Source organism: Sapajus apella, unplaced genomic scaffold (assembly GCF_009761245.1).
Source record: "Sapajus apella isolate SASKATOON/1434 unplaced genomic scaffold, GSC_monkey_1.0 scaffold130, whole genome shotgun sequence".
NCBI classification, from domain to species: Eukaryota; Metazoa; Chordata; class Mammalia; order Primates; family Cebidae; genus Sapajus; species Sapajus apella.
In genome coordinates this window covers 2,874,822-2,901,849 of record NW_022437070.1, presented here as the reverse complement: position 1 = coordinate 2,901,849, position 27,028 = coordinate 2,874,822, and the positions used below count along the sequence as shown (strand labels likewise).

Below are 27,028 nucleotides of genomic sequence, written 5' to 3'. Positions count from 1 at the left end.
CCCAGGGATCCAGGCCTCAGTCCCTCCTCCCTCAGGCCCAGGGCCCCAACCCCTCCTCCCTCACACCCAGGGATCCAGGCCCCAGCCCCTCCTCCTCTCTCAGACTCTGGAGTCCAGACCCCAGCCCCTCCTCCTCCCTCATACCCAGGAGTCCAGGCCCCCAGCCCCTTCTCCTCCCTCAGACCCAGGAGTCCAGGCCCCCAGCCCCTCCTTCCTCTAACCCTCTGTCCTTTCTCCCCAGGGACATGTACAGCAAAAGCACAGCAGCCATGAGCACTTATGCGGGCATTCTCACTGACCAGGTTTTTTCTATGCTGAGGGGAGAGGAGTGACGGCCATATCCCCAATCTGTGGGTAAGGGGAGAGTCCCCCCTCTCCTGGCCCCCCAGTTTCAGACTGAGCTCCCCCTTCCCAGTAGCTCTTGCATCATGCTCCCATCTCTAGCCCGAATTCTTCTCAATAAAAAAACAATTCAAGTTCCTTTTCATGGATGTCACTGCTTTTCTGAGGACTCAGGGGCCAGGATGGAGGGGCTGACTCAGTCTAGCCAGCATTTAATGAGCACCTACTATATGTATGGAGCCCTAACCTGGTCCATGGGAATAAAGGAGTCAATAGTAACAATAAATAATCATAACAGCAATTAGAGATTACTCTTTTATTTTGAGACAGAATCTCACTGTCACAAAGGCTGGAGTGCAGTGGCGCAATCTCAGTTTACTGCAACCTCAGCCTCCTGGGTTCAAGTGATTGTCCTGCCTCAGTCTCCTGAGTAGCTGGGACTGCAGGCACACATCACCACACCCAGCTAATTTTTGTATTTTTGGTAGAAACGGGGTTTCACTATGTTGGCCAGGCTGGTCTCAAACTCCTGACCTCTTGATCCACCCACCTCAGCCTCCCAAAGTGCACCTGGCCTAGAGACTACTCTTTATTGAAGTCTGGCTTTCTCTCTTTGAGACAGGGTCTTACTCTGTCACCCAGGCTGGACTGCAGTGGCGCAATCTCAGCTCAATGCACCCTCCACCTCCCAGGCTCTAGCAATTCTCTTGCGCCTCAGCCTCTGGAGTAGCTGGGATTACAGGCCTGTGTCACTATGCCTGGCTAATGTTTATATTTTTAGTAGAGACAGGGTTTTGCCATGTTGGCCAGGCTGGTCTCAAACTCTGACCTCAAGTGATCCACTCACCTCAGCCTCCCAAAGTACTGGGATTACAGCCATGAGCCACCGTATCAGGCCAAAATTTGGCTCTCTCATCTGTAAAATGACAAATCATAGACACGGATAGTGCACAGTGGCTTCTGTCAGGGTCCAGCTGTTAACGGTGGATGGTTCCAGGTTCTTGGTGTCTCGAACAAAGAACTGGAGAAAATGAAAAAACAAGGAAGAAGGGATTTTTTTTTTCTTTTTTTTTTCTTGCTATTAAAGCAATTAATTCAATAATTTTTCTTAATTTTTCTTCCTTTAAAATGCAGCAGGAGCCGGGCGCGGTGGCGTGTACCTGTAGTCCCAGCTACTCAGGAGGCTAAGGCTGGAGGATTGCTTGAGCCCAGGAGTTCTGGGCTGTAGTGCGCTATGCTGATCTGGTGTCTGCAGTAAGTTCAGCATCAATATGGTGACCTCCCAGGAGCAGGGGACCAGGTTGCCTAAGGAGGGGTGAATCAGCTCAGGTCAGAAACGGAGCAGGTCAAAACTCCCATGCTGATCAGTAGTGGGATCACACCTGTGAATAGCCACTGTACTCCAGCCTGGGCAAAACAGTGAGACCCCGTCTCTTAAAAAAAAATGCAGCAGGAGGAATGATGGGATTTATTGAAAACCAAAGTATAGGTCGGGTGCCGTGGCTCACACCTATAATCCCAGGACTTTGGGAGGCCAAGGCGGGCAGATCCCAAGGTCAGGAGATAGACCAGCCAGGCCAACATGGTGAAACCCCGTGTCTACTAAAAATGCAAAAAAATTAGCCAGGTATGGTGGCATGTGCCTATACTCCCGGCTACTCGGGAGGCTGAGGCAGAAGAATTGCTTGAACCCAGGAGGCGGAGGTTGCAGTAAGCCGAGATCTCACCACAGCACTCCAGACTGGGAGACAGATAGAGACTCTGTCTCACAGACAAAAAAAAAAATAAAAAAAAAAAAAAAAAAGGAAAGAAAATGAAAAGTACACTCCATAGTGTGGAAGCCGGCCCTAGCATAGCAGTTCAAAAGCCTTGTTACAGAGTTTTTGGGAGTTTAAATTCCCCCTAGAGGATTTCCCCGCCACTGGTTACTTCTGGTAAGCCCTATGCAAATAGAGAGGATGAGGAAAGTCACAAAGCCATTTACAGCAGTTTCCTGCAGTAACATCTACAGCTGTTCCCTGCCTCCAGACCCTATTTTCCTGTCTCACAGTTCCTGGACTGACACTTCGTTTTTTATTTATTTTATTTTATTATTTTTTTTTGAGGCGGAGTTTCACTCTTGTTACCCAGGCTGGAGTGCAATGGCGCGATCTCGGCTCACCGCAACCTCCACCTCCTGGGTTCAGGCAATTCTCCTGCCTCAGCCTCCTGAGTAGCTGGGATTACAGGCACGCGCCACATGCCCAGCTAATTTTTTTTTTGTATTTTTTTAGTAGAGACGGGGTTTCACCATGTTGACCAGGATGGTCTTGATCTCTTGACCTCGTGATCCACCCACCTCGGCCTCCCAAAGTGCTGGGATTACAGGCTTGAGCCACCGCGCCCGGCCGTTTTTTATTTATTTTGTTTTGAGATAAGTTCTGTCACCCACGTTCCTGAAGTGCAGTGGTGGGATCCTGGCTTACTGTAGCCTTGACTTCCTGAGCTCAAGAGATCCTCCCATCTCTGCCGGGCGCGGTGGCTCAAGCCTGTAATCCCAGCACTTTGGGAGGCCGAGGCGGGTGGATCACGAGGTCAAGAGATCGAGACCATCCTGGTCAACATGGTGAAACCCCGTCTCTACTAAAACTACAAAAAATTAGCTGGGCATGGTGGCGCGTGCTTGTAATCCCAGCTACTCAGGAGGCTAAGGCAGGAGAATTGCCTGAACCCAGGAGGCGGAGGTTGCGGTGAGCCGAGATCGCGCCATTGCACTCCAGCCTGGGTAACAAGAGCGAAACTCCGTCCCAAAAAAAATAAATAAATAAATAAATAAATAAATAAATAAGAGATCCTTCCATCTCAGCTTCCCAAGTAGTTGGGACTAGAGATGCCCACTGCCACACCTGGCTAATTTTTTGTATTTTTAGTAGAGACAGAATTTCCCCCTGTTGCCTAGGCTAGTCTCTGTAATGTCTTTTAGGCCGACGGACTGTGCCACGTACAATGTAATAAGCAACCTCTGTGACCTGCATGTACACTCCAAATGAGTTCCTAGAATTAAAACATCTGAAGTAGCTGGAAAAACCACAAAAAGGAGAATGACCAACCCCTGTGGTGCCTAATTAACTTTGAGACATTCTTCTATTGTTCCTTCTTCCTGCCTTAACTGATATGGCAATTGGACTTTGTAACTGACCTTAGTCAACCTCATGACTCCAGACCCTACAACCCTCTCCCAGCTTGCAAAACCCCCCCTGAAATGTAACTTCTGTAACTTCCCACTGCCTACCCCAAACCTATAAAACCAACTCTTATCCCACCACCCTCTGCTGACTCTCTTTTCGGGTTCAGCCTGCCCACACCTGGGTGAATAAATAGCCATGGTGCTCACACAAAGCCTGTTTGGGGGGGTCTCTTCATTCAGAGCACACATTTAACGTTTCCAGTTCCTGGACTCAAGCAATCTGCCCGTTTTGGCCTCCCAAAGTGCTGGAATCACAGAAGTGAACCACTGCACCAGGCCTGTGCCGACACTTTAAATGTGCCAATGCAGTTAGTGTATAATGATCCCGTGGCAGAGGGGAGAATGGTGCCCAGGTCAGTGCTGCATTGGCTGGGCCCCAAGAAGACAGACCTCTAGGCCTGGTGCGGTGGCTCACGTCTGTAATACCAGCACTTTGGGACGCCAAGGTGAGCAGATCATCTGAGATCAGGAGTTCAAAACTAGCCTGGCCAACATGGTGAAACCCCATCTGTACCAAAATACAAAAATTTGCCAGGCATGATAGTGGGTGCCTGTAATCCCAGCTACTTGGGAGGCTGAGATGGAAGAATCACTTGAACCAGGAGGCAGAGGTTGCAGTGAGCTGAGATCATGCCATTGCACTCCAGCCTGGGTGAAAGAGCAAGACTCTGTCCCCAAAAAAAAAAAAAAAAAAAAAAGCCCTCTAGAGCCTGTGCTCATTGACAAACCTCATGTAATCATCCCACATGCATTACTGAGACCCTACCTAGCTCTGGGGACATGGCAAGGAAAAGACAGTCCTGCCCTCCTCATGTGCCCCCTCAAAAAGCCACGGGTCCATTGCAAATGGTTTTCATGATTATAGCTTTGTAGTATGTTTTCTTCTCTCCTTTTTTTTTTTTTTTTTTTTTGGCAGAGTCTCCCTCTGTCGCCCAGGCTGGAGTGCAATGGCGCAGTCTCAGCACACCGCAGCCTCTGCCTCCTGGGCTCAAGCAATCCTCCTGCCTCAGCCTCCTGAGTAGTTAGGATTACAGGCATGTGCCACCATGCCGGGCTTATGTTTGTATTTTTATTTTATTTTATTATTATTTTGTTTTGAGACAGAGTCTGCTCTGTTCCAGGCTGTAGTGCATTGGCGCCATCTCGGTTCACTGCAACCTCCGCCTCCCAAGTTCAATTGATTCTCCTGCCTCAGCCTCCTGAGTAGCTGGGACTACAGGCAGCCGCCACCATGCCTGCCTAGCCGATTTTTTGTGTTTTTAGTAGAAATAGGTTTCACCATATTAGCCAGGCTAGTCTCAAACTCCCGACCTCAGGTGATCTGCCTGCCTCAGCCTCCCAAAGTGCTGGGATTACAGGCATGAGCCACCGCGCCTGGCAGCATTTTTGTGGTTTTAGTAGAGACGGGGTTTCACCATATTGGCCAGGCTGATCTTGAACTCCTGAGCTCAAGTGATCCACCTGCCTCGGCCTCCCAAAGTGCTGGGATTACAGGCTTGAGCCGCTGCGCCCAGCCTGTAATATGTTTTCTTAACTGTTGTCTCCTTATTAGTAATAGTAATAACATTACTGTTACAGCCAGGAGCTCTACTCTATCCTGAGGCCACAAATGAAGAGACCCTAGCCCTCAGGGAACAAAAAGAAAGGGAGAAGTTAATTTCAGACACCAATACAGACAAGGAAGAAGAGTGAAGCTGAAGCCCTCAAAGCCTTGGGTGTGGCCAACCTTAGAGCATTCCACCCTGGGGCACACAGCGAGAGACTCTGTCTCAAAAAAAAAAAGTACAGGCTGGGTGTGGTGGCTCATGCCTGCAATCCCAGAACTGTGGGAGGCCAAGGCGGGCAGATCCTGAGGTCAAGAGATCCCGAGACCATCCTGGCCAACACAGTGAAAACCATCTCTACTAAAAAGATAAAAATTTTAGTAGAGAGGAATTTTAGCTGGGCGTGGTGGCACCTGCCTGTAGTCCCAGCTACTCAGGAGACCGAGGCAGCAGAATTGCTTGAGCCCAGGAGGTCGAGGCTGCGGTGAGCTGAGATGGCAGCACTGCCCTCCAGCCTGGGCAATGGAGGAGACCCTGACTCAAACAAAAACAACAAAAAAAGGGCTGAGTGTGGTGACACATGCCTGTAATCCCAGTTACCTGGAGGCTGAGGCAGGAGAATCGCTTGTACCTGAGAGGCGGAGGTTGCAGTGAGCCGAGATAGCACCACTGCACTCCAGCCTGGGCAACAGAGCAAGACTCTGTCTCAAAAAACAAGAAAAAAGAAAAACTTAATTGCAAGCAAAAAGCACAGAAGGCAGAAGGTACAAATAAGCAGAGGCTCTGTGGTCTGAAGGAGGCCAGTGCTGGGACTATGAATGAAGAAGGCTGGGGGCCGAGATTCCTGTATCCTGAGGGGGTCCAGGGTGGTCCTGCTTCCCAAGTCCCATGGGTGGGGCAACTGGTCTCTGGGGATCCACAGCTTGTATTCTCCATTAACTTCCAGTCAGGGTTTCAACACTCTTGGGGCAGCTTTCCCAGGTCCTGAGGCTGGGCAGTGAGTCCAGTAGAAAACAGGCGCCCTGGGGAGGGACTGCGGGTAATGCCCCAGAGTACCCGGGGCCTGGGAAGAACTGAGGCTGCCAAGCGCAGGGGGTGGTGGGGAGGGGTAGATCCTGTAGGAACAATCCCTGCTCTGTGCACTTGGTTCCCACGGACTGGAGCCAAACTAAAGCACTGCCCGGACCAGTTCCGCTTCCAACCAACCCTGGTGCTCGACCCAGACTCCTCCTTCCTTTCTCAGAACCCCATTCCCCTCAGGACCCCCAGAGTCCAGGCCCCTAGATTCTTCTTTCCCTAGAACTCAAGAGTCTGGGATCCCCCAATTCCTTTTCCTCAGGACCTAAAGTTTGGATCCCCAGTCCCCTTCTCTCTTAGAACCTGAAATCACAGCCCCGATCAGTATTTTGCGCCCCCTAGTGGAGAGAAGAGTGAGTCTGTCCTGTGACTTAAAGTAGGAATGGCAGAAGTTTTTACATATTATGATTATTACTTTTTTTAGAGACAGGGTCTCACTCTGTCGTCCAGGCTGGAGTGCAGTAGTGTGATCACAACTCACTGCCACCTCGAACTCCTGGGATCCGGCGTCCCTCCCACCTCAGCCTCAGCGTAGCTGGACCGCAGGTGCATGCCACCACAGAGCACAGAGGTTGCAGTGAGCTAGTTTAAATTTTTTTTTTTTTTGAGACAGAGTCTTGCTCTGTCGCCCAGGCTGGAGTGCAGTGGCGCGATCTTGGCTCACAGCACCCTCCGCCTCCCAGGTTCAAGCGATTCTCATGGCTCAGCTTCCTGAGTAGCTGGATTACAGGAGCGCGCCACCACACCCGGCTAATTTTTGTATTTTTAGTAGGGACGGGGTTTAACCATGTTGGCCAGATGGTCTTGATCTCCTGACCTTGTGATCCACCCACCTCGGGCTTCGGCCTCCCAAAGTGCTCTGGCCTTTTTTTTTTTTTTTTTTTTTTTTTCTGAGGTGGAGTCTCACTCTGAGGCCCAGGCTAAAGTGCAATGGTGAGATCTCGGCTCACTGTAACCTCCGCCTCCCGGGTTCAAGAGATTCTCCTGCCTCATCCTCTCGAATAGCTGGGATTACAGGCGCGCACCACTACACCCGGCTAATTTTTGTATTTTTAGTAGAGACAAGGTTTCACCATGTTGGTCAGGCTGGTCTCCAATTCCTGACCTCGTGATTCGCCTGCCTCAGCCTCCGGAAGTGCTGGGATTACAGGCGTGAGCTACCACACCCGGCTGAGAGCCTCATACTTTCTTTCAGGAATCATCCCCAGGGCAGTGCTGGAGATACAGCAGTGACCACAACAGTCCCAGGTCAGCCTGCCCAGTTGGGGAGACACACCCATCCCTGACAGAGATGACACAAAGTGATCAGGAGTAGGATGGAGGATCTGAGTGGGCCAGGAAGAATGGGAAATGGGCTCAGGGAGAGCTTCCTAGAGCGAGAGATACTATTATTAAGAGCTGAGACCTAGAGAAAAGTGGAGGAAACAGATAATAAAATGACAAATATTTAGAATATCCCAATACAAAGCTTGCACTCCCTCCAGGTAATATATATAAAGTTCAAAATCACAGCACGTCGAATATTGACCACTTAAGCATGAGGCCCAAGACCTCATGTTTTACATTCGCTAGCTAACTACGTTTTCCCAAATAACACAACAGGGCAAAAAGGAAAGACGAATAACAATTATGATTATAATCGCTAGTTTAAAAAGGGGGAGAAACTGAGGCTCAAACAGAGATGTTACTTGTCACCAGCTTGGCCAACATGGCGAAACCCCGTCTCTACTAAAAATGCAAAAAAAAAAAAAAAAGGGGGGGGGCGTGGCGGCGCACTCCTGTAATTCCAGTTACTTGTGAGGCTGAGGCAAGAGAATTACTTAAACTCGGGAGGCAGAGGTTGCAGTGAGCCGAGATCGCGCCATTGCACTCCAGCCTGGGCGACAGAGCGAGGCTCTGCCAAAAAAAAAAAAAAAAAAGTAACTTGTCCAGGATCTCTTAACCGGTCAGTAGCATGACAAGGGTTTGAACCCAGGCCAGACCTCCACCCAAGTTCATGGATGAAGGGTTAACAGCCTCTGAAAATCCTGTCCTCTCTGGGCCTCCGTAACACCTTCTCCAAGCCAGGGGTCTCTCAGCACATGTCCAGGATTAGAACTGTAGGAAGACACACAGCTAACGAAAAATTGTGGAATTCTCAGAGTCCGTGAAGCCGAGTTCAGGGATGCGAGGTTTGGACCACTAAGGGAACGCGCACGCATGCTAAGCAGGGCTGCCTGAAAGCTTGGGGGTGTCTGATAGGGTCTCATCGGAGGTGTGTTGGCCGTAAGTCCCCTGGAATTGGAACTCTAAATACACTGAAAAGACTATGAGCTCAGGAGACTTGGACGCAGGAGTTGTGTTAGGAAGAAGAGTAACAGGACGAGGGTACTGGGTAGAAGGCTGCTCTTCCAATCCCAATACGGTTCCCAGAAAAGTTCCTATGACGACACAAGGCGTGTTTTGAAGCCTGTACTGTGGCCGGTAAAGCTCAAGAAACGTGGAACGAAAGGACTCGAAGAATCTGCAGGGATAAGCGGACAGGATGACCCGGAAGGCTCATAAAACTCTAAAAGTCGAGTTAATGCGACGGGGCGGAAGGGACAGAACTTGTGGGAGGCGCATGCTGGCAGAGAAAGTCCTGGATTTCGGAGCATACAGCGTTTCTATTACGTGAAAACAAATGGGCTGCAGGGAAGAGGAATACGGTGGCCTGGTCGGCCCTTTCGCAACCGGAAGTGGCCCTCCCGAGAGGCGTGGCTAAGGCGCTCGTGCAGGATACGGTGGCCCGGCGGGGCTAGGAAAGCGTGAAATCTCGCGCGATTGCGCTGCGCCGTCGGGGACGGGGCCGGGCTGGTGGCGGGGGCGGGGACCCGGAGCGGGAAGATGGCGGCGGCGCAGGAGGCGGACGGGGCCCGCAGCGCCGTGGTGGCGGCCGGGGGAGGCGGCTCCGGTCAGGTACGGAGGCCGAGAGGGGACTGAGGGTATTCTTCCCCAGCCGGGGGGCCTCCCACAGGGCGTGTCCTACTCTTTGTCGCAGAATCCCGTGCACTGGGGGCTCCTTTCCCAGAGGGACCTTGAATACCCGGCCCAGGCGGGGCCGGACAGCCCGAGAGGCCGGACGGTGCCGGGAACGGGGCCCTGTTGCGTGTCGGGTCTCCTGCACGCTCGCGCCGGGCAGCCACCAGGTTCGTCGCTCGAGCCGGGGAGACAGTGCCTCGGAGGAATGCAGGCTTGTATCTTGGCGCGCTGGGTTCTCGACTCCGGGGTTCCAGCCTCCAAGGCCGGTTCTACAGTCGTCTGGCGTTCAGAGTCTCGTTGTAGTGCTTGAGGTGTGCGCAGTCATTAATTGGGAGTTTTCTAGCTCTGGGGAAGTCAGGATTATCAGCACGGCCGACAGACCCATTTTACAGACGGGAATCCAAGGAACAGTGAGACTAAGGCGCTTCCAGAAGGTCATCCCGGTTAGGTTTGTAACTTCATACAAGATATTGCTGACACAGGGACTGGTATGATGTGCTTTTAACGTAAACTAGTCCTGTGGGTTAATTAGTCCAGGTGCGGATGACTTCTGACCCACTGCTGCCTTAATTAAACACACTGCAGAACATACCATTTCAGGCAGCTACCGTTCAGGCATTTGGGAAATAGATGGAGACATCAAGGTGCTGTCGACCCACCCACTGGGATGTCACTGACATGTGGGAGGCAGCTCAGGGGAGAGGAGTGCGGGTTGAGAGGGGAGAATGAAGCTGACTCTCTGTATGACCTTGGGTGAGTTCCTTTCTCTCTTTAGGCCTTTATTTCTCCCGTGTCAAATGCAGAGGTTGGACAGGAGGGCGAGCCATGTCCCTGCTCTCCGAGAGTGGAGGGGAGTGGAGACTGACATGTAAACAAAGAGTTATAATCCTGAATCATTAGGTTGGTGACAAAAGTCTGTGTCAGGGACTGGGGGATCCCAGAGAAGGATCAAGTCATTCTCTTGTACCAACTCTGCTTAAAAACAATCAAGACTTACCCCTTTGCCTTTAGGGTAAAGTACAAATTCTTTAATAAATCTCAACCTTGCATGATCCGACTCTTTTCTTCAGACTAGACTAGGATTTCTGGAGCTCGGGACTACTGACATTTTGAATTGGATAATGCTTTGTTTTGGGGGCTGCCCTGTGCATTTTAGGATGTTTAGCAGCATCCCTGGCCTCTACATGCCAGATGTCAGTAGCATGGACACCCCTCCCAGTTGTGACAACCAAAAATGTCTGCAGACATTGACAGATGTTCCAGGAGCAGGGGGGGCAAAGGCTTCCTTGTGAGAACTACTGCCCTAGGGAAGATCCACTGCTCTGAACCTATTTTATTTCTAAACCTCTTTAATTGCCTCTCAGTCCCTTTGCTCATAGTAAATGCACAGGTCTCTCCCCTTGTTAGCTGGTTGATGTGTGTCCTACGGATCTCAGATGTCCCCTCCTGCAGAAAGCCCTCTTTGACTCTCTGGGCTCCCCTGTCCCAGCCCTGCCTCCACTGGGCTTCTCTGTCTGGGGACTGGGCTCCTCCACTGGACTGGGAACCCCAGGAGGGCAGAGCCAGGACTGTCGTGGTCACCACTGCTTCCTTAGCGCTGCTCACCACGGCCGGACACAGGGGAGGTGCTCAGTGTTTGTGGAATGAGCGGATCTTGAAACAGAGGCTGGGCTGAGGTGGAATTCCTGATGCCCACGGTGGATCCAGTGAAGACATGTGGCAAAACCTAGCTTCCTCCTGCTCTTGCCTAGCCCTGGTGGTCTCAGCTACTTCCTGGGCCCCTTAGCAGATATTGCTGGGGATTGCTTGCGCCCGTGGACGAGCAGATCCAAGAGCAGGAACTGTGTCTTAGTCACTGATGTGTCCACAGCCACTGCTCCTCCCACGGCTGGAGCCTAGTGCGCAGTGGACAGACCCTCGGCCCTGTCTCCTGCCTTAGCCAGCCTGCTCCTATGGCCAGAAACTCAGACACAGAACCCACAGTTTTGCATTCATTCCTTCAGCAAATGCAAATTGAGTCAGCTACATGCTAGGCCTTGTGCTGATGCTGGGGATACAGCTGTGAACAAAATAGGTGCTGCCCTCTTGAAGGCCCTTGCCCTTATGTTCTAGTTAGAGCTGGATTTAGGGGAAGCGCAGATGGGGATACACAGTGAACAAGATAAATAAGAAAAACAGCAGTTCAGATGGCTGTGTGTGCCATGGACAGAAATAAAACTGGGATGGGGACAGAAAAGTTGCAATTAAATAGGGTAGTCTAGGAAGGCCTCTCTGAGGAGGTGACGCGTGAACAAAGACCTGAAGGCAGTGAGAGAAGGAGTCCCAAAGATACACAAGGAAAAGCGTTTCAGGCAAAGGATTAGCGAGTACGAAGGCCTTGAGGTGGGAGGTGCCTGGTGTGATGAAGGGATGGCGAGGAGGCTGGAGCCCATGAGTGAGGGGAGAGAGGTGGGTGGGGTCAGATGCAGATTATGCCAAGCTTTGGAGGCCATGGAGAGCACTTGGCCTATACTCTGAGGGAAATAGGAGTTGAGGAGAGTGACTTTTTTTTTGTTTTTTTTTTTTTAAAAGACGGGGTTTCACCATGTTGGTCAGGCTGGTCTTGAACTCCCGACCTCAGGTGATCTGCCCGCCTTGGCCTCCAAAGTGCTTGGATTACAGGCGTGAGCCACCACGTCCGGCCTGACTTTTTTTTTTTTTTTGAAACGGAGTTTTGCTCTGTCACTCAGGCTGGAGTGCAGTGGTGTGATCTTGGCTCACTGCAACCTCTGCTTCCTGGGTTCAAGTGATTTCTGGCTAATTTTTGTATTTTTAATATGGACAGGTTTTGAACTCCAGACCTAAAGTGATCAGCCCGCCCGGGCCTCCCACAGTGCTAGGATTACCAGCATAAGCCACCACACTTGGCTGAGAATGACTCTTTATTGGAGTATAATTTAGATGCTGTAATATTCACCTGTTGTCAGGATAGAGTTTAGTGGCTCCTGGTCCATTTATGCAGTTGTGTGGTGCAGCCATCACCAAGGTCTGGTCTGAGAAAGCTTCTGTCCCCTCAAAAAGTTCCCTTTTGCCGTCTCTGCTGCTCCCAGCCCTAGGCAGCAGAGACTCAAAATGGGTTTGAGGTTTACAATGTTGCATAGGTCTGCGGTTGTTCCTTTTTATTTTATTTTTTACAACCTAGGATCAGGGAAATTCGGCCTTTGGGGAAGTCTAAAGTACATGCTCCCAGTTGTTCCTTTTCACTGCTGAGTAGAAGTCCATGGACATGGTACAGTTTATTCTTTCACTCCTCAAAGGATATTTAGGTTGTTTGTAGCTTTTCACTATTAGCAGGAATGTTGCTATGAACATTCACATACAAGCTTTTGTGTGGCTGTGTTTTGTTTCTTTTTTTTTTTTTTTTTTTTGAGACGGAGTTTCGCTCTTGTTACCCAGGCTGGAGTGCAATGGCGCGATCTCGGCTCACCGCAGCCTCCGCCTCCTGGGTTCAGGCAATTCTCCTGCCTCGGCCTCCCGAGTAGCTGGGATTACAGCCACGTGCCACCATGCCCAGCTAATTTTTCGTAGTTTTAGTAGAGACGGGGTTTCACCATGTTGACCAGGATGGTCTCGATCTCTTGACCTCGTGATCCACCCGCCTCGGCCTCCCAAAGTGCTGGGATTACAGGCTTGAGCCACCGTGCCCGGCTGTTTTTTTTTTTTTTGACAGAGTCACCTCTGTCACCCAGGCTGGAGTGCAGTGGGGCGATCCTGGCTCACTGCAGCCTCATCCTCCAAGTCTCAGTCAGTCCTCCCACCTCAGCCTCCTGAGTAGCTGGGACCACAGGCATGTACCACCATACCTGGCTAATTTTTACATTTTTTTTTATAGAGATGAGGTCTTGCTCTGTTGCTCAGGCTGGTCTTGAACTCTCCTGGGCTCAAGTGATCTTCCTGTCTTGACCTCCAGGAGTGCCGGGATTACAGGTGTGAGCCACTGCACCCGGCCTGCTGCATGTTTTCTGCCTCCTGGGCAGCCATCCAGGTTGGGTTTGTTGGATTGTGTAGTAGGTGCACATATGACTCGTTAAGTAACTGCTACATTTTCCGAAGTGGCTGCACTTTTACCTTCCCCATAGCAGTGTACGAGGGTTCCCGTTTCTCCGCATCCACAGCACTTGTGATTGTCCGTCTCTCTGATGCTAGTCATCCTAATGTGTGTGAAGTGACATCTCATTGTGGTTTTAACTTGCCTTTCCGTGGGAAGGTTCCCAGCCAGATTGCCCGTCATTAACAGGTAAGAGAAGAGACCTGGGAGTCAGCCAGATGTGGCTTCAAATCCTTACCTGGCGCCAAGCATCCATTCCTGACCCCAAATCAGCTCAGACCCGTTGAAGGCCTTACTCGGACCCATAAGTCTCCCAGGAGCCAGGCTGGCCTTGAGTAGGGGGCCCCCGCCCCATACATCTCCTCACTAGAATATGGCTGCCTCTGTCTCAGCTCGAGGGTCTCACCCAGACAACCCGGACATCAAAGGGAGCTCCTTAGGGAGACCTCTCTGACCACGCACTCCAAAGTGGGTCCCTGTCCCCAACTCAGTTGCTGTCACTTCCATCTCCTTGTCTTCCATATACGATTTTTAATTACCTTGTTTACTGTTCTGATGTGTTTCCCTCTGGATCCCCAGCTCTGGGCAAACAGGGCCCAAATTTCTGTCTAAAATGTGCCAGTATTTTCACAACCTGGTCCACAGGTCAGAGGGGTGAAGTGATGTGCTCAAGGTATCACAGCTAAGAATGGTGGGACTAGGACTATAGCTCAGGTCCGTTTGAACCTGGAGCCCCTATAGTGCTGTCCTGTGCTTTGGGCTCTTTACAGGAAAGAGCTCTTGCTGGGGAAGGGGACAGGAGGTGACGAGTGAAACATTTAACAAATGTGGCCCCCCATGCTCCTGGGGCATTTGCTATCTGGTAAGTGAGGTGAACAGCAAAAACATTGCAGAGGCATGGGCTGGGGGCTGTGGAGGGGAAGGCTGGGTCCTGGAGCCTCAGTGGGACCTGGGTTTGGGTGACCTGAGTGTCCAGGGCGAGCCCTTTAGACAGCAGTGGCTTCACGGGTGTTTATCACACCCCTGCTCTGTGCCGCTGGTGTTCCCAAGCTAACTGTGACCATGACAGCCCTGCTTCTGCCTCTTGAAGGCTGATGGCTGAGGGGACTTTGGGAGGAGGGGTGAATGAGAACAGCACTGGGGAACCAGCAGGGTGCACGAAGGTTGAGCAGAACATCCCCTTCCCAACCTGACATTTGGAGAGCCTCTGATTGTGAGCTTCTGTGTCTGAGTGAAGAGCCCTCCTCTGGGAAGCCCTGCCTGACTCCCTCGCCCACTTCTCTTCTGTCATTCTGCCTCTGCGTTCATCCTTCCTGAGTGACCAGACAAGTGGCTTCATCTCTCTGGGCCTCGCTTTGCTCAGCAGCCAGATGGAGCTGGTCATAATTGTGGCCTCAGGGCTAGTGTGCTGTGTGCCGTCACATACACGTCCTGTGGCCGTGGCTCATGGTAACAGATGATAATCTGGTTGTATTTTTCTGTCTGTCTCACCTGCTGGACCAGGGGCCCTTGGAGGGGAGGGCTGGGCACAGAGGGGATCTCAGGAATGGTTTGCCCAGGGAAGGCCCCTTCAGCTAAGCCCCAGCCTTGAAGAACCTGGCACCTGCCACTGGACTCCTTCTGTTGTTGTCCCTGATAGCCACCTCCTTGCATCCTGGCTCCAGCCCCAGGGAACAGCAGTCATCAGAATCAGACTGTATCTCTCATCTTCTGTTTCTGCACCTGCTGCTTCTCTAACTTCTTCCTTTGCGCCACCAACTTATTATGTTTTGGGTCTCAGCTGCGATACTCACTCCTCCAGGAAGTCACCCCGACCCCTCTGCTGGACCCCAGGTGCCTCTTGAGGCTCCTGCATTCCAGCCGCACTCTGGACAGTCACTGTCTAGAGATGAGTCTGTCTCCCCTGCCAGGCTGTCGAACTCCAGGAGGACAGTAAAGGACTGTCTGGGTTTGGGTTACCAGTAGGTCCCCAGCACAGAGGAGGCACTCAGGGAGTGTTTTCCTCCTAAAAGAAGAGGACACCACCTTCCCAGGTGCTTTCCCTGATTCATTCTCCAGTTATTGATAAAAACCCACCCTTTGCACAGCATGTGCCCAGCTTCGTGTGTGATGGTGTCTAAGACAGCGTCTGTGTCTGTTCTCCCTCCTTACTGTGGTCTCTGTCCCGCACAGGTGACCAGCAATGGCAGCATCGGGAGAGACGCGCCGGCGGAGACCCAGCCTCAGAACGCACCGCCCCAGCCAGCACCCAATGCCTGGCAGGTCATCAAAGGTGTGCTGTTCAGGTGAGCAGACGGGACTTGGGTTCATTCACTGAAAACATTCAAATGAAAGCATGAGGAAGAAAGGAAAAATCAGCTGACAACTGAGAATGGCAATCATTACTGTATTGGTAGAGTTTTTTTTTTTTAATGATGGAATGTTTTCTAAACCTTTTTTCTTTTTTTTTTCCCTGGGAAAATATACTGAAATAGGCAGTTTCCCTGAGCCTATTCTGGTTTGTAGGGGCTGCCTGATTTGTAAAAAAATAAAAACAAAAAATACTGACGTGGCTTGCTAGGGCCTTTGTAACAAGTAATACAGACCAAGTAGCTTAAACAACAAAAATACAGAAATGAATTTTCTTGCAGTTCTGGGTACTGGAAGTCCAGGATCTAGGTGTGGGCAGGGGTGGTTTCTCCTGTGGCTTCTCTCCTTGGCTTGCATAAGACCATCTTCTCCCTGCGTCTTCCTGTGGTCTTTCCTCTGTATGTGTCTGAGTCCTAAGCTTCTCTTATGGGGACACTAGTCATACTGGATTAGGGCCCACCATAATGACCCCACTGGACCTTAGTGTTTTAAAGACCCTATCTGGGCTAGGCATGATGACTCACACCCATAACCCCAGCACTTGGGAGTTCACGTCGGGAGGATCGCTTGAGCCCAGGAGTTTGAGACCAGCCTAGGCAACATATGAGACCCAGTCTCTACTAAAATAAAAAAATCTGGCCGGGCACAGTGGCTCATGCCTGTAATCCCAGCACTTTGGAAGGTCTAGGCAGGCGGATCACAAGGTCCAGAGATCAAGACCATCCTGGCCAACATGGTGAAACCCCGTCTCTACTAAAAATACAAAAATTAGCTGGGCATGGTGGCATGCGCCTATAGTCCCAGCTACTCAGGAGGCTGAGGCAGGAGAATCGCTTGAATCGCTTGAACCCTGGAGGTGGAGGTTGCAATGAGCCAAGATCACGCCACTGCACTCCAGCCTGACAGCAGATCAAGACTCCATCTAAAAAAAAAAAATTAGCCAGGTATGGGGGCGCATACTTGTAGTCTCAGCTACTCAGGAGGCTGAGGCGGGAGGATCACTAACTAGAGCCTCAGAAGTTGAAGCTGCAGTGAGCCAAGGTCACACCACTGCACTCCAGTCTGGGCAACAGAGCAAGACCCTATCGCAAAAAAAAAAGTTGGAGAGACCCTCTCTCTAAATTCAGTTTCAGTGGTGCTGAAGGTTAAGACTTCAACACATAGGCCGGGCGCGGTGGCTCACGCCTGTAATCCCAGCACTTTGGGAGGCTGAGGTGGGTGGATCATGAGGTCAAGAGATCGAGACCATCCTGGCTAACATAGTGAAACCCAGTCCCACTAAAATACAAAAATTAGCTGGGCCTGGTGGTGTGCGCCTGTAGTCCCAGCTACTCAGGAGGCTGAGGCAAGAGAATTGCCTGGACCTGGGAGGCGGAGGTTGCAGTGAGCCGAAATCACGCCACTGCACTCCAGCCTGGCACCTGGAAAAAGAGGGAACCTTTTTTCAAAAAAAAAAAAAAAAAAAAAAAAAGACTTCAACACATGAATTTTGGGAGACTGGTTCAGCCCACATCTGCACATAACATCAAATTTACCATTTTTACCCATGTTTACATTTTAACCTTTTTGTTTTGTTTTGTTTTTGAGACTCACTCTCTCTGTCACCCAGGCTGGTGTGCAGTGGCACAATCTCAGCTCACTACAGCCTCTGCCTCCTGGGTTAAGCAATTCTCCTGCTCAGCCTCCTGAGTAGCTGGCATTACAGGTGCCCACCACCATACCCGACTCATTTTTGTATTTTTAGTAGAGATGGGGTTTCACCATGTTGCCCAGGCTGGTCTCGAAGTCCTGACTTCAGGTGATCTACCCGCCTCAGCCTCCCAAAGTGTTGAGATTACAGGCATGAGCCACCGCGCTCGGCTTATTTTAGCCATTTTTAAGTATATCGTCCTGTGGCAGAGTACATCTACACTGTGCCCTGATCACCATTATCCATTCCGAGAACTTCCTCTTCCCAAACTGAAATTCCACACTCATCAGACACCAGCTCCCCATTTCTTCCGCCGCGCACCACCTGGCAGCCTCCTTTCCACTTGTCTCCCTGACTTCTTACTACTCTACTTAGCTCCTGTTTGTAGAATCAGACAGCAGTTGTTCTTCTGCGACTGCCTGGTGGTGGCCCTTTCACCTGTCTGTTTGCATGCCATTCCTGGGCAGTGGGCCCCCAGGGCCTGCTTTTTCAAAGCCCAACTTCTGTCTGAGGCCCTGGGGAGACGCTGAGTGGTAGTGAGGAATATGCTTGGCACTGGGTTCTATCCTTGCCTACCTAGACCTGGTGACAGTCACCTTCTCTGCTCTAAGCCTTTGTTTATTTCTCTGCAAAATAGACATTCCTTTTATTTATTACTTGGTTTTTAGAGATGTATTTTAGCAAAATAAGAGACCATGCAGTTAGGCAATCAGCTCCCCTACTTATCAGACGGAAGGAATTGCACAGGAGAGATGTTTAAAACAATTATCTCGCTGGGCGTGGTGGCTCACACCTATAATCCCAGCACTTTGGAAAGACAAGGCAAGTGGATCATGAGGTCAAGAGATTGAGACCATCCTGGCTAACATGGTGAAACCCCATCTCTACTAAAAATACAAAAATTAAGCGGGCGTGGTGGCAGGTGCCTGTAATCTCAGCTACTCAGGAGGCTGAGGCAGGAGAATCACTTGAACCCGGGAGGTGGAGGTTGCAGTGAGCTGAGATCGTGCCACTGCCCTCCAGCCTGGGCAACAGAGCGAGACTCTGTCTGTCTCAAAAAAAAAAAAAAATAATAAAACAATTATCCCCTTTGCTAGAACGTCTTCACGTGGCTATGGCCAGCTGCACGGGAGGCTGGGAAATGTGGTCTTTAATCTGGGAAAGTGAGCACCCTGCTGGAAAGCAGGGCTTCTGTTACTGAGGAGGAACAGGAGAGTGGTTTTGAGGAGCAGCTACTCATCTCTTCTACAAAATCTTATTACTGGTTTCACTTAACTTAAAAATAGTATGTAGGCCGGGCGCGGTGGCTCAAGCCTATAATCCCAGCACTTTGGGAGGCCGAGGCGGGTGGATCACGAGGTCAAGAGATCGAGACCATCCTGGTCAACATGGTGAAACCCCATCTCTACTAAAAATACAAAAAATTAGCTGGGCATGGTGGCGCGTGCCTGTAATCCCAGCTCCTCAGGAGGCTGAGGCAGGAGCATTGCCTGAACCCAGGAGGCAGAGGTTGCGGTGAGTCGAGATCGCGCCATTGCACTCCAGCCTGGGTAACATGAGTGAAACTCCGTCTCAAAAAAAAAAAAATAGTATGTATTTATTTTGCAAAATTGAGTAATTCAAACAACACAGAAGAACGAAAAGAAAAAAGTAACGAAAAAGCGTAATATATTGGTGCCCAGCCCATAAGTGCACACCTGTTTTTTTTTGTTTGTTTGTTTGTTTTTTTTTGAGATGGAGTCTCACTCTGTTGCCCAGGCTGGACTGCAGTGGTATGATCTCCACTCACCACTCCGCCTCCCAGGTTCAAGCTGTTCTGCCTCAGCCACCCGAGTAGCTGGGACTATAGGCGTGCACTACCATGCCTGACTAATTTTTGTATTTTTAGTAGAGACGGGGTTTCACTGTGCTGGCCAGGCTGGTCTCAAACTCCTTATCTTGTGATCTGCCTTCCTCAGCCTCGCAAAGTGCTGGGATTACAGGTCTGAGCCACCACACCTGGCCAAGCACACACTTTTGTAATTGGCCCTGAATGGGATTATATACAGATGCTCAGACAGATTTGTTTAAAATAGAGAAAAATTAGGAGCGGGGATTAGCTAATAAAATGTGAAGGTGGGGCTGGGTAGTGTCAAATAGCCTGTAAGAGCACAGACTTGCTGACATCTCAGCCCTGCCACCTCTGAGCTGTGGGGCCTGGTTAGGCGATCACCCTTCTTGAGGCTCAGTTTCCGCCTCACAGACAGGAATCTTGACAATTAACTCAAGGTGCACCGAAAGGATTCCAGGAGAATTCATGTCAGCCGAGGGGTGCGGGACCTGGCACACACTCAGATCATGTTGGCCGTGATTCCTTTTGTTAGTCAGTGTGGGGGAAAAAGAGCCCTTAGCATCAGCCTGAGCAACATAGCAAGACCCCATCTCTTTAAAAAACTAAGAAATTAGCTGGGTGTGATGGCACACACCTGGAGTCCCAGCTATTAGGGAGGCTGAAGAGGGAGGATTGCTTGAGCCCAGGAGGTCAAGGCTGCAGTGAGCCATGATCATACCACTACACTCTAGCCTGGGCAACAGAGTGAGACTGTGTCTCAAACAAAGAAAAACCTTAGGAAATGTATAGCAAAACAGCTAAAAAAAAGAAAAAGCTCATGAGGCCGGGCATGGTGGCTCACCCCTGTAATCCCAGAACTTTGGCGGGCGGATCACCTGAGGTTGGGAGTTCCAGACTAGCCTGATCAACATGGAGAAACCCCGTCTCTAGTAAAAATACAGAATTAGCTGGGCATGGTGGCGGCTGCTTGTAATCCCAGCTACTCAGGAGGCTGAGGCAGGAGAATTGCTTGAACCCAGAAGTTGGAGGTTGCGGTGAGCCGAGATCATGCCATTGCACTCCAGGCTGGGCAGCAAAAGTGAAACTCCGTCTCAAAAAAAGAAGAAAAGCCTAATGATCCCTGATGTAGTCACTGATCCCATTCTAGACTGGAGCAGAACCGCCTGCCTGGTGTCCTCCAAGAGCGTCACACAGGATGCTGAGAAGCTGTGCGGGAAAGAAACCTCCCACTCTGTTGAGTTGCAGAACTGACACGTGTGCCTCAAAAATTCCTGCCAGGTGCCCTAGGCTTCTCAGTCGTGGGTCCCTGTCCCTCATCGTCTCCGCTTCACCTCCCCTCCCCACGGCCATGTAAAGACTTCAGATTTTCTTGTATGTCACCTTTTTTTTTTCATGCTGTAAGCAGCTCTGCATGAAAATTATTTTTATCTTTCGCTTCATTTTTACATAAGAGGTAGCCCGTTTTACACGCTGTTCTGCTCCTTGATTTTTTTCATTAACAATATATCTTCGAAATCTTGCCACGTCAGTGCATAAGGGAGCTTCCTTCAGAGAGACGTTTTTAATACAAGTCACACTGTAGGTTAATTTCCTTTCTTAGAACTAGGCAGCATCAAACATCAGTTTGGGTGGGAGCTCAGAGACCATCTTGGCTGCAGTTCTTAAAATGGAATTCAGGGTTTGTTTTCAGGGGCCCATGAACTCCCTGTAGCTTGAGGCTGATTATATGGAAATGGCCTTTCTAGATAGCGGGTGATGTCTGTAGTTTTGAGCACATGTGGTTACCTGGAGTAGGAGGTGGAGCAGGAACTGGGTATATAAAGGAATGGGGTGGGAGGGAGAGTTTATTATATGTCTTTTCATATATTTAAGAGTTTTCTGGCCGGGCGCGGTGGCTCACTCCTGTAATCCCAGCACTTTGGGAGGCCGAGGCGGGTGGATCACGAGGTCAAGAGATTGAGACCATCCTGGTCAACATGGTGAAACCCCGTCTCTACTAAAAATACAAAAATTAGCTGGGCATGGTGGCGCATGCCTGTAATCCCAGCTACTCAGGCGGCTGAGGCAGGAGAATTGCCTGGACCCAGGAGGCGGAGGTTGCGGTGAGCCGAGATTGCGCCATTGCACTCCAGCCTGGGTAACAAGAGCGAAACTCCGTCTCAAAAAAAAAAAAAAAAAAAAAAAAAGAGTTTTCTGAACCTGTGAATGTCAAATACCTATTTGGGGTGGGAGAGAGGATTTAATGTCTGTTTTCTTGGCTTACTCAAGTACATCAGAAAGCATTAGAAAGGCCCAGTCTCTTGCAGGCCTGATGCATGGCTGAAGGGCTGTGGCCATGAGCCCTCTGAGAGGGTCCACAGAGCTGTGGGTGTGGATATACACAGATGTTCTTTGGGGGACTGGGGATCTGGAATCCAAAAAGGCCTGGCCTTGTTTAATATACGGGGACCTGGAAGCCCAGAGGGGTTAGGACCCCCGCAGGCCACACACTAAGCCAGGGGCCAAGCTGCCTGTGGGCATCCCAGCTTCACACTCTTTCTTGTTATATCCCCCGCAGGCCACAAGCTAAGCCAGGGGCCAGGCTGCCTGCTCACACCCTCCCTTGGTGTATTTACTAAAAGGGGAGCCTCTGTTGGAGGCATTGGTCTCACCAGAGATTGCCAGTTCCAGACCTTCCCCAGCAGTACGTATCAAGGACTACTTGGGGAGGTAGCAGATGGTTCAGCTGGGCCATGGCCCCTGGGACCCTGGACCCCAGGGTCTTGTGGCCTCTACAGGCAGAGGCAAGTCCCTGTGCCTGATCTTGCCCCTGATCAGGGCTCAGCAGGGAGGCACCCCACCCACACTAGAGTTCGCTGAGTGTTTTTCCACTCCAAAGTTTTTGGTATGCCAAAAAGTAACAGTCATAGCTAAAACTTCCAAGCCACCTATTGGGTATGTACCAGGCTCCATTCTGAGGAATATGTGTGTGTGTATTTCATATATATATACACTACAAAACATATATGTATAATGTAATGCATTTAATGCTTGTAAACTACGAGATAGGCACTGTTATTATCTCCGTTTCAGCCATTGAAGTTGACCACTGTGGTCACAGTAAGTAGCAGAGCTGGGCTTCAGACAAAGATATTGGAGTTTAGAGGCTGGGCTCTTAACCTGTTCTGCTTGTGGTCCTTTAATACTATAATTAATAAGTACTTGTATCATTTAATAATCACATGGCTGTATGCAACCAAGAGACCTCCATTAGCACAGCAGAGGTTCATTTCTCTCTTATACACCAGTCTGGATGGAGGCAGACGAGGATTCTGAAATCTTCTGTGACCCAGACTCCTTCCTGCTGGTTGTTCCACCATTGCTAGGTTTTGCCCCTTATCCTCATAGCCCAAGACAGCTGCTGAAGATCCAGCCATCACATCCACATTCCAGGTGACAGGAGGGAAGAAGAAATCAAGAAGGAATATTTCTTCTCTTTAAGGACACTCTTTTTTTAGGATGAAGTCTCAATCTGTCTTCCAGACTCGGCCCACTGCAAACTCTGTCTCCGTTTCAAGTGATTCTCCTGCGTCCACCTCTTGAATAGATGGGTTTACAGGTGTCCACCACCACCCCCGGCTAATTTTTGTATTTTTAGTAAAGATGGGGTTTCACCATGTTGGCTAGGCTGGTCTCGAACTCCTGACCTCAAGTGATACACCCGCCTCAGCTCCCCAAAGTGCTGGGATTGCAGGTGGGAGCCACTGGCCTCTTTTTTTTTTTTTTTTTTTTTTTTTTTCTTTTTTAGATAGCATTTCGCTCTTGTTGCCCAGGCTGGAGTGCAATGGCGCAATCTCGGCTCACTGCAACCTTCACCTCCCGGGTTCAAGCAGTTCTCCTACCTCAGCCTCCCAGGTAGCTGGGATTACAGGCATGTGCCACCACGCCCGGCTAATTTTTTGTATTTTTAATAGAAACGGGGTTAGGCCGGGCGCGGTGGCTCAAGCCTGTAATCCCAGCACTTTGGGAGGCCGAGGCGGGTGGATCACGAGGTCAAGAGATCGAGACCATCCTGGTCAACATGGTGAAACCCCGTCTCTACTAAAACTACAAAAAATTAGCTGGGCATGGTGGCGCGTGCCTGTATTCCCAGCTACACAGGAGGCTGAGGCAGGAGAATTGCCTGAACCCAAGAGGCGGAGGTTGCGGTGAGCCGAGATCGCGCCATTGCGCTCCAGCCTGGGTAACAAGAGCGAAACTCCGTCTCAAAAAAAAAAAAAAAAAATAGAAACGGGGTTTCTCCGTGGTGGTCAGGCTGGTCTCAAACTCCCGACCTAAGGTGATCCACCTGCCTCAGCCTCCCAGGTAGCTGGGATTACAGGCGTGAGCCACCACGCCCAGGCCTCCTTTTGTATTTGGTATCTGTTGTTGCTGCTGGTTCTCACTCATAATGTCTTGTTTTCATTTGCGCCTGGCTTATCTCTGTCTGTGTCCTGGGCATTATATTGAAAAGTTATTTCTAGGAATTTCAGGGCTAGGATGAGCATATTTTCCTACAGAGAGGATTACCTTTGCTGCTGCCGGCTGCGTGGGGACGTTACCAACACCTAGGTTTCCTTGTACCAGGTTCTGGGCCTAAGCTGCCCTGCCTGAGTTCTTGTCCCACGAGTGGCTTTGTATACTTGGCCCTGCGTACCTGGTGTGCAACTCCTGGGAATGGGCAGGCCGCCTGGTTCCCTCCTTCCTAGGGTGGAGGCTTGTGCCTTGCTGGGTCTTAGTTTCCTGTAGGGTAGGTCTCTGGTTACCTTATATGTCATATGTGCCCTGGGCTAGCTAGCATTTCTTTTCTCTTTTTTTTTTTTTTTTTTTTTTGGAAACAGAGTCTCGCTCTGTCGCTCAGGCTAGAGTGCAGTAGCATGGTCATGGGTCACTGCAGCCTCTACCTCCTGGGCTCAGGTGATTCTCCCACCTTAGCCTCTGAGTAGCTGGAACTATAGGCATGCTATGTGCTGCCATAACTGGCTAATTTTTGTAGTTTTTGTAGGAACAATGTCTGTGTTGCCCAGGTGTCAAACTCCTGGGCTCAAGCAATCCATCTACCTAGGCCTCCCAACATGCTGGGCTTACAGGCTGAGCCACCACGCCCAGCCTAGGCTAGCATTTTTGTCACCTATGAAAACACCTAGCAGATGTCCTCAGGCACATGAAGAAGCTTATAAGGCTCCTTTACTTTTTTTTTTTTTTTTTTGCCTAGACCTGCAAATCCAAGATCCTTTACTACTACTTTTTTATTAAGACAGTTTTGTTCTTGTCTCCCAAGCTGGAGTGCAATGGCATGATCTCGGCTCACTGCAACCTCCTCCTCCCAGGTTCAAGTGATTCTCCTGCCTCAACCGTCCCAGTAGCTGGGATTACAGGCATCTGCCATCATGCCTGGCTAATTTTTGTGTTTTTAGTAGAGACTGGGTTTCTCCATGTTGCCCAGCGTGGTCTCGAACTTTTGAGGTCAAGGAATCCGCCTGCTTCAGATTCCCAAAGTGCTGGGATTACAAGTGTGAGCTGCCGCACCAGACCCAATTATACTTTTAAATTTATTTGTGTATTTATTTATTTATTGAGACAGAGTCTTGCTCTGTCACCCAGGCTGGAGTGCAGTGGTGCCATCTCAGCTCACTTGCAACCTCCGCCTCCTGAGTTCAAGCAATTTTCCTGCCTCAGTCTCCTGAGTAGCTAGAACTACAGGTGCCCTCGACCACACCCAGCTAATTTTTGTATTTTTAGTAGAGATGGGACTTCACCATATTGGCCACGCTGATCTTGAACTCCTAACCTGGTGATCCAGCTGCCTCAGCCTCCCAAAGTGCTGGGGTTACAGGTGTGAGCCACTGCGCCCAGCCAGATTATTTTTAAATATATAATTAAATTACTGTCGGCTATAGTGGCCCTGTTGTGCTGTCAAATACTGGATCTCGTTCATTCTTTCTATTCTTTTTTTATTTTTTTATTTTTTTTTGAGACGGAGTTTCACTGTTGTTGCCCAGACTGGAGTGCAATGGCACGATCTCGGCTCACTGCAACCTCTGCCTCCTGGGTTCAAGCAATTCTCCTGCCTCAGCCTCCCGAGTAGCTGGGACTACAGGCACGCACCATCATGCCCAGCTAATTTTTTGTATTTTTTTAGTAGAGACGAGGTTTCACCTTGTTGACCAGGATGGTCTCGATCTCTTGACCTCGTGATCCACCCGCCTCGGCCTCCCAAAGTGCTAGGATTATAGGCGTGAGCCACCGCGCCCGCCCCATTCTTTCTATTCTTTGTAGCCATTAACAATCCCCAGTTCTGTGCTTTTGAAGTGCTGGGATTCCAGATTTTTTCTTTTAAAAATCTTAATGTTTATTATTTATAATTTATTTATTTTAGTTCACCCGTCTGCACACTGAAGGGGTTCCAGATTCTGGTTTTTTTTTTTTTTTGGGTGGAATCTCACTCTGTCTCCAGGCTAGAGTGCAATGGCATGATCTCGGCTCACTGGAACCTCCACCTCCCGGGTGCAATTCATTGTCTTGCCTCAGCCTCCTGAGTAGCTGGGACTACAGGCGTGTGCCACCACACTCAGCTAATTTTTTTGTGATTTTAGTAGATACAGGGTTTCACCATGTTGGCCAGAATGGTCTTGATCTCTTGACCTCATGATCCACCTGCCTTAGCTTCCAAAGTGCTGGGATTATAGGCGTGAGCCACCGTGCCCGGCCAGGGGTTCCAGATTCTTAGCATCCTCTTGGGGGATTTCGGGGGTTGGATGGCAGGTTTCCCAGTCTGAGGTTTCGAGAGTCAGCCCCTGCAGCCCTATGCTCACCAGGAGCTCCTGGAGGACTGAGTCAGGGGGTCTGCATGCAGACCAGGGCACTGCCACCCCCCCCGCACTGTCAAACGGTGGCATCTGGGCTCTCTCCCCAGATGTGGTCTTTGGGGACATCTTATCTTCCTGCCAGCCCTGCGACTATCTTCTCAGGGGCTCCCTGACTTGGTCACCAGGTCCTGGTCAGGCGCTGCATGTGCTGAGTCAGCAGGAAGTCAGGTGGGTCTGTGGCGGAGAGCCAAGGCTGGGGGACTCACCACCTTGCTGCTTCTCTCCTCAGAATCTTCATCATCTGGGCCATTAGCAGCTGGTTTCGCCGAGGGCCAGCCCCTCAGGACCAGGCGGGCCCTGGAGGAGCCCCACGCATCGCCAGCCGCAACCTGTTCCCCAAAGACACTTTAATGGTAACTGCCGGGTAGTAGGGCAGAGTTGGGAGATGATGGGGTGAGGAGGCGCGGATTGTGGAGGAGTGATGTCAGCAGTCCGGACAGACCAGGTTCCTGATCACTGGCAGGTCTAGGAAAGCAGGTCCAGGGTTGAGGAACTCTGGGTCCATCCCCGTCACGTGAGACCTGTGTCACCTAAAGGAAAAAGCAAATACTTTTGGTTAAAATATCTAACCAGGGTCTTTGGATGTTGTATTTCACAAGTATGTTCAGCCTTTAAAGGTTGCAGAGGGAGGTGTGCAAGGGAGGGAGTGTGAGAGGTGGGGAGGGCAGGGAGCCAGCAGAGGCTGTCAGGAGGTGGGCACAGAAGGAGGGGAGACCTGCACTTCCATAGTGGGCTTGGGCATGGGCAGGGCTTCAGGAGCGTCCAAAGCAAAAGCGTTTAGACCTGTCAGTCTAGACTTTTCTGAGCAAACATGGCCGTGGGGTCTTGAGAAAGGAGGAAGTTCTCGTTGGCTCACCGTGCTTTTTTTTTTTTTTTAGACGGAGTTTCACTCATGTTACCCAGGCTGGAGTGCAATGGCGCAATCTCGGCTCACCGCAACCTCCGCCTCCTGGGTTCAGGCAATTCTCCTGCCTCAGCCTCCCGAGTAGCTGGGA

At 50.4% G+C, this 27,028-nt stretch overlaps 2 protein-coding genes across 2 annotated transcripts in view; both read left to right on the top strand.

Moving 5' to 3' along the window:
• APOC2 (apolipoprotein C2) overlaps positions 1–643 on the top strand; it is a 4,334-nt gene extending 3,691 nt beyond the window's left edge. The window contains exon 4 of the mRNA XM_032262693.1: positions 242–643. Coding sequence (XP_032118584.1) covers positions 242–332 — 91 coding nt within the window. The 3' untranslated portion in view covers positions 333–643. The remainder of the gene's footprint in view (positions 1–241) is intronic.
• An 8,245-nt stretch (positions 644–8,888) lies between these two features.
• Positions 8,889–27,028, top strand: part of CLPTM1 (CLPTM1 regulator of GABA type A receptor forward trafficking) — a 35,707-nt gene continuing 17,567 nt past the window's right edge. Inside the window, exons 1-3 of the mRNA XM_032262846.1 lie at positions 8,889–9,126; positions 15,449–15,561; positions 26,263–26,400. Of these exons, the coding sequence (XP_032118737.1) occupies positions 9,055–9,126; positions 15,449–15,561; positions 26,263–26,400 (323 nt within the window). The 5' untranslated portion in view covers positions 8,889–9,054. The remainder of the gene's footprint in view (positions 9,127–15,448; positions 15,562–26,262; positions 26,401–27,028) is intronic.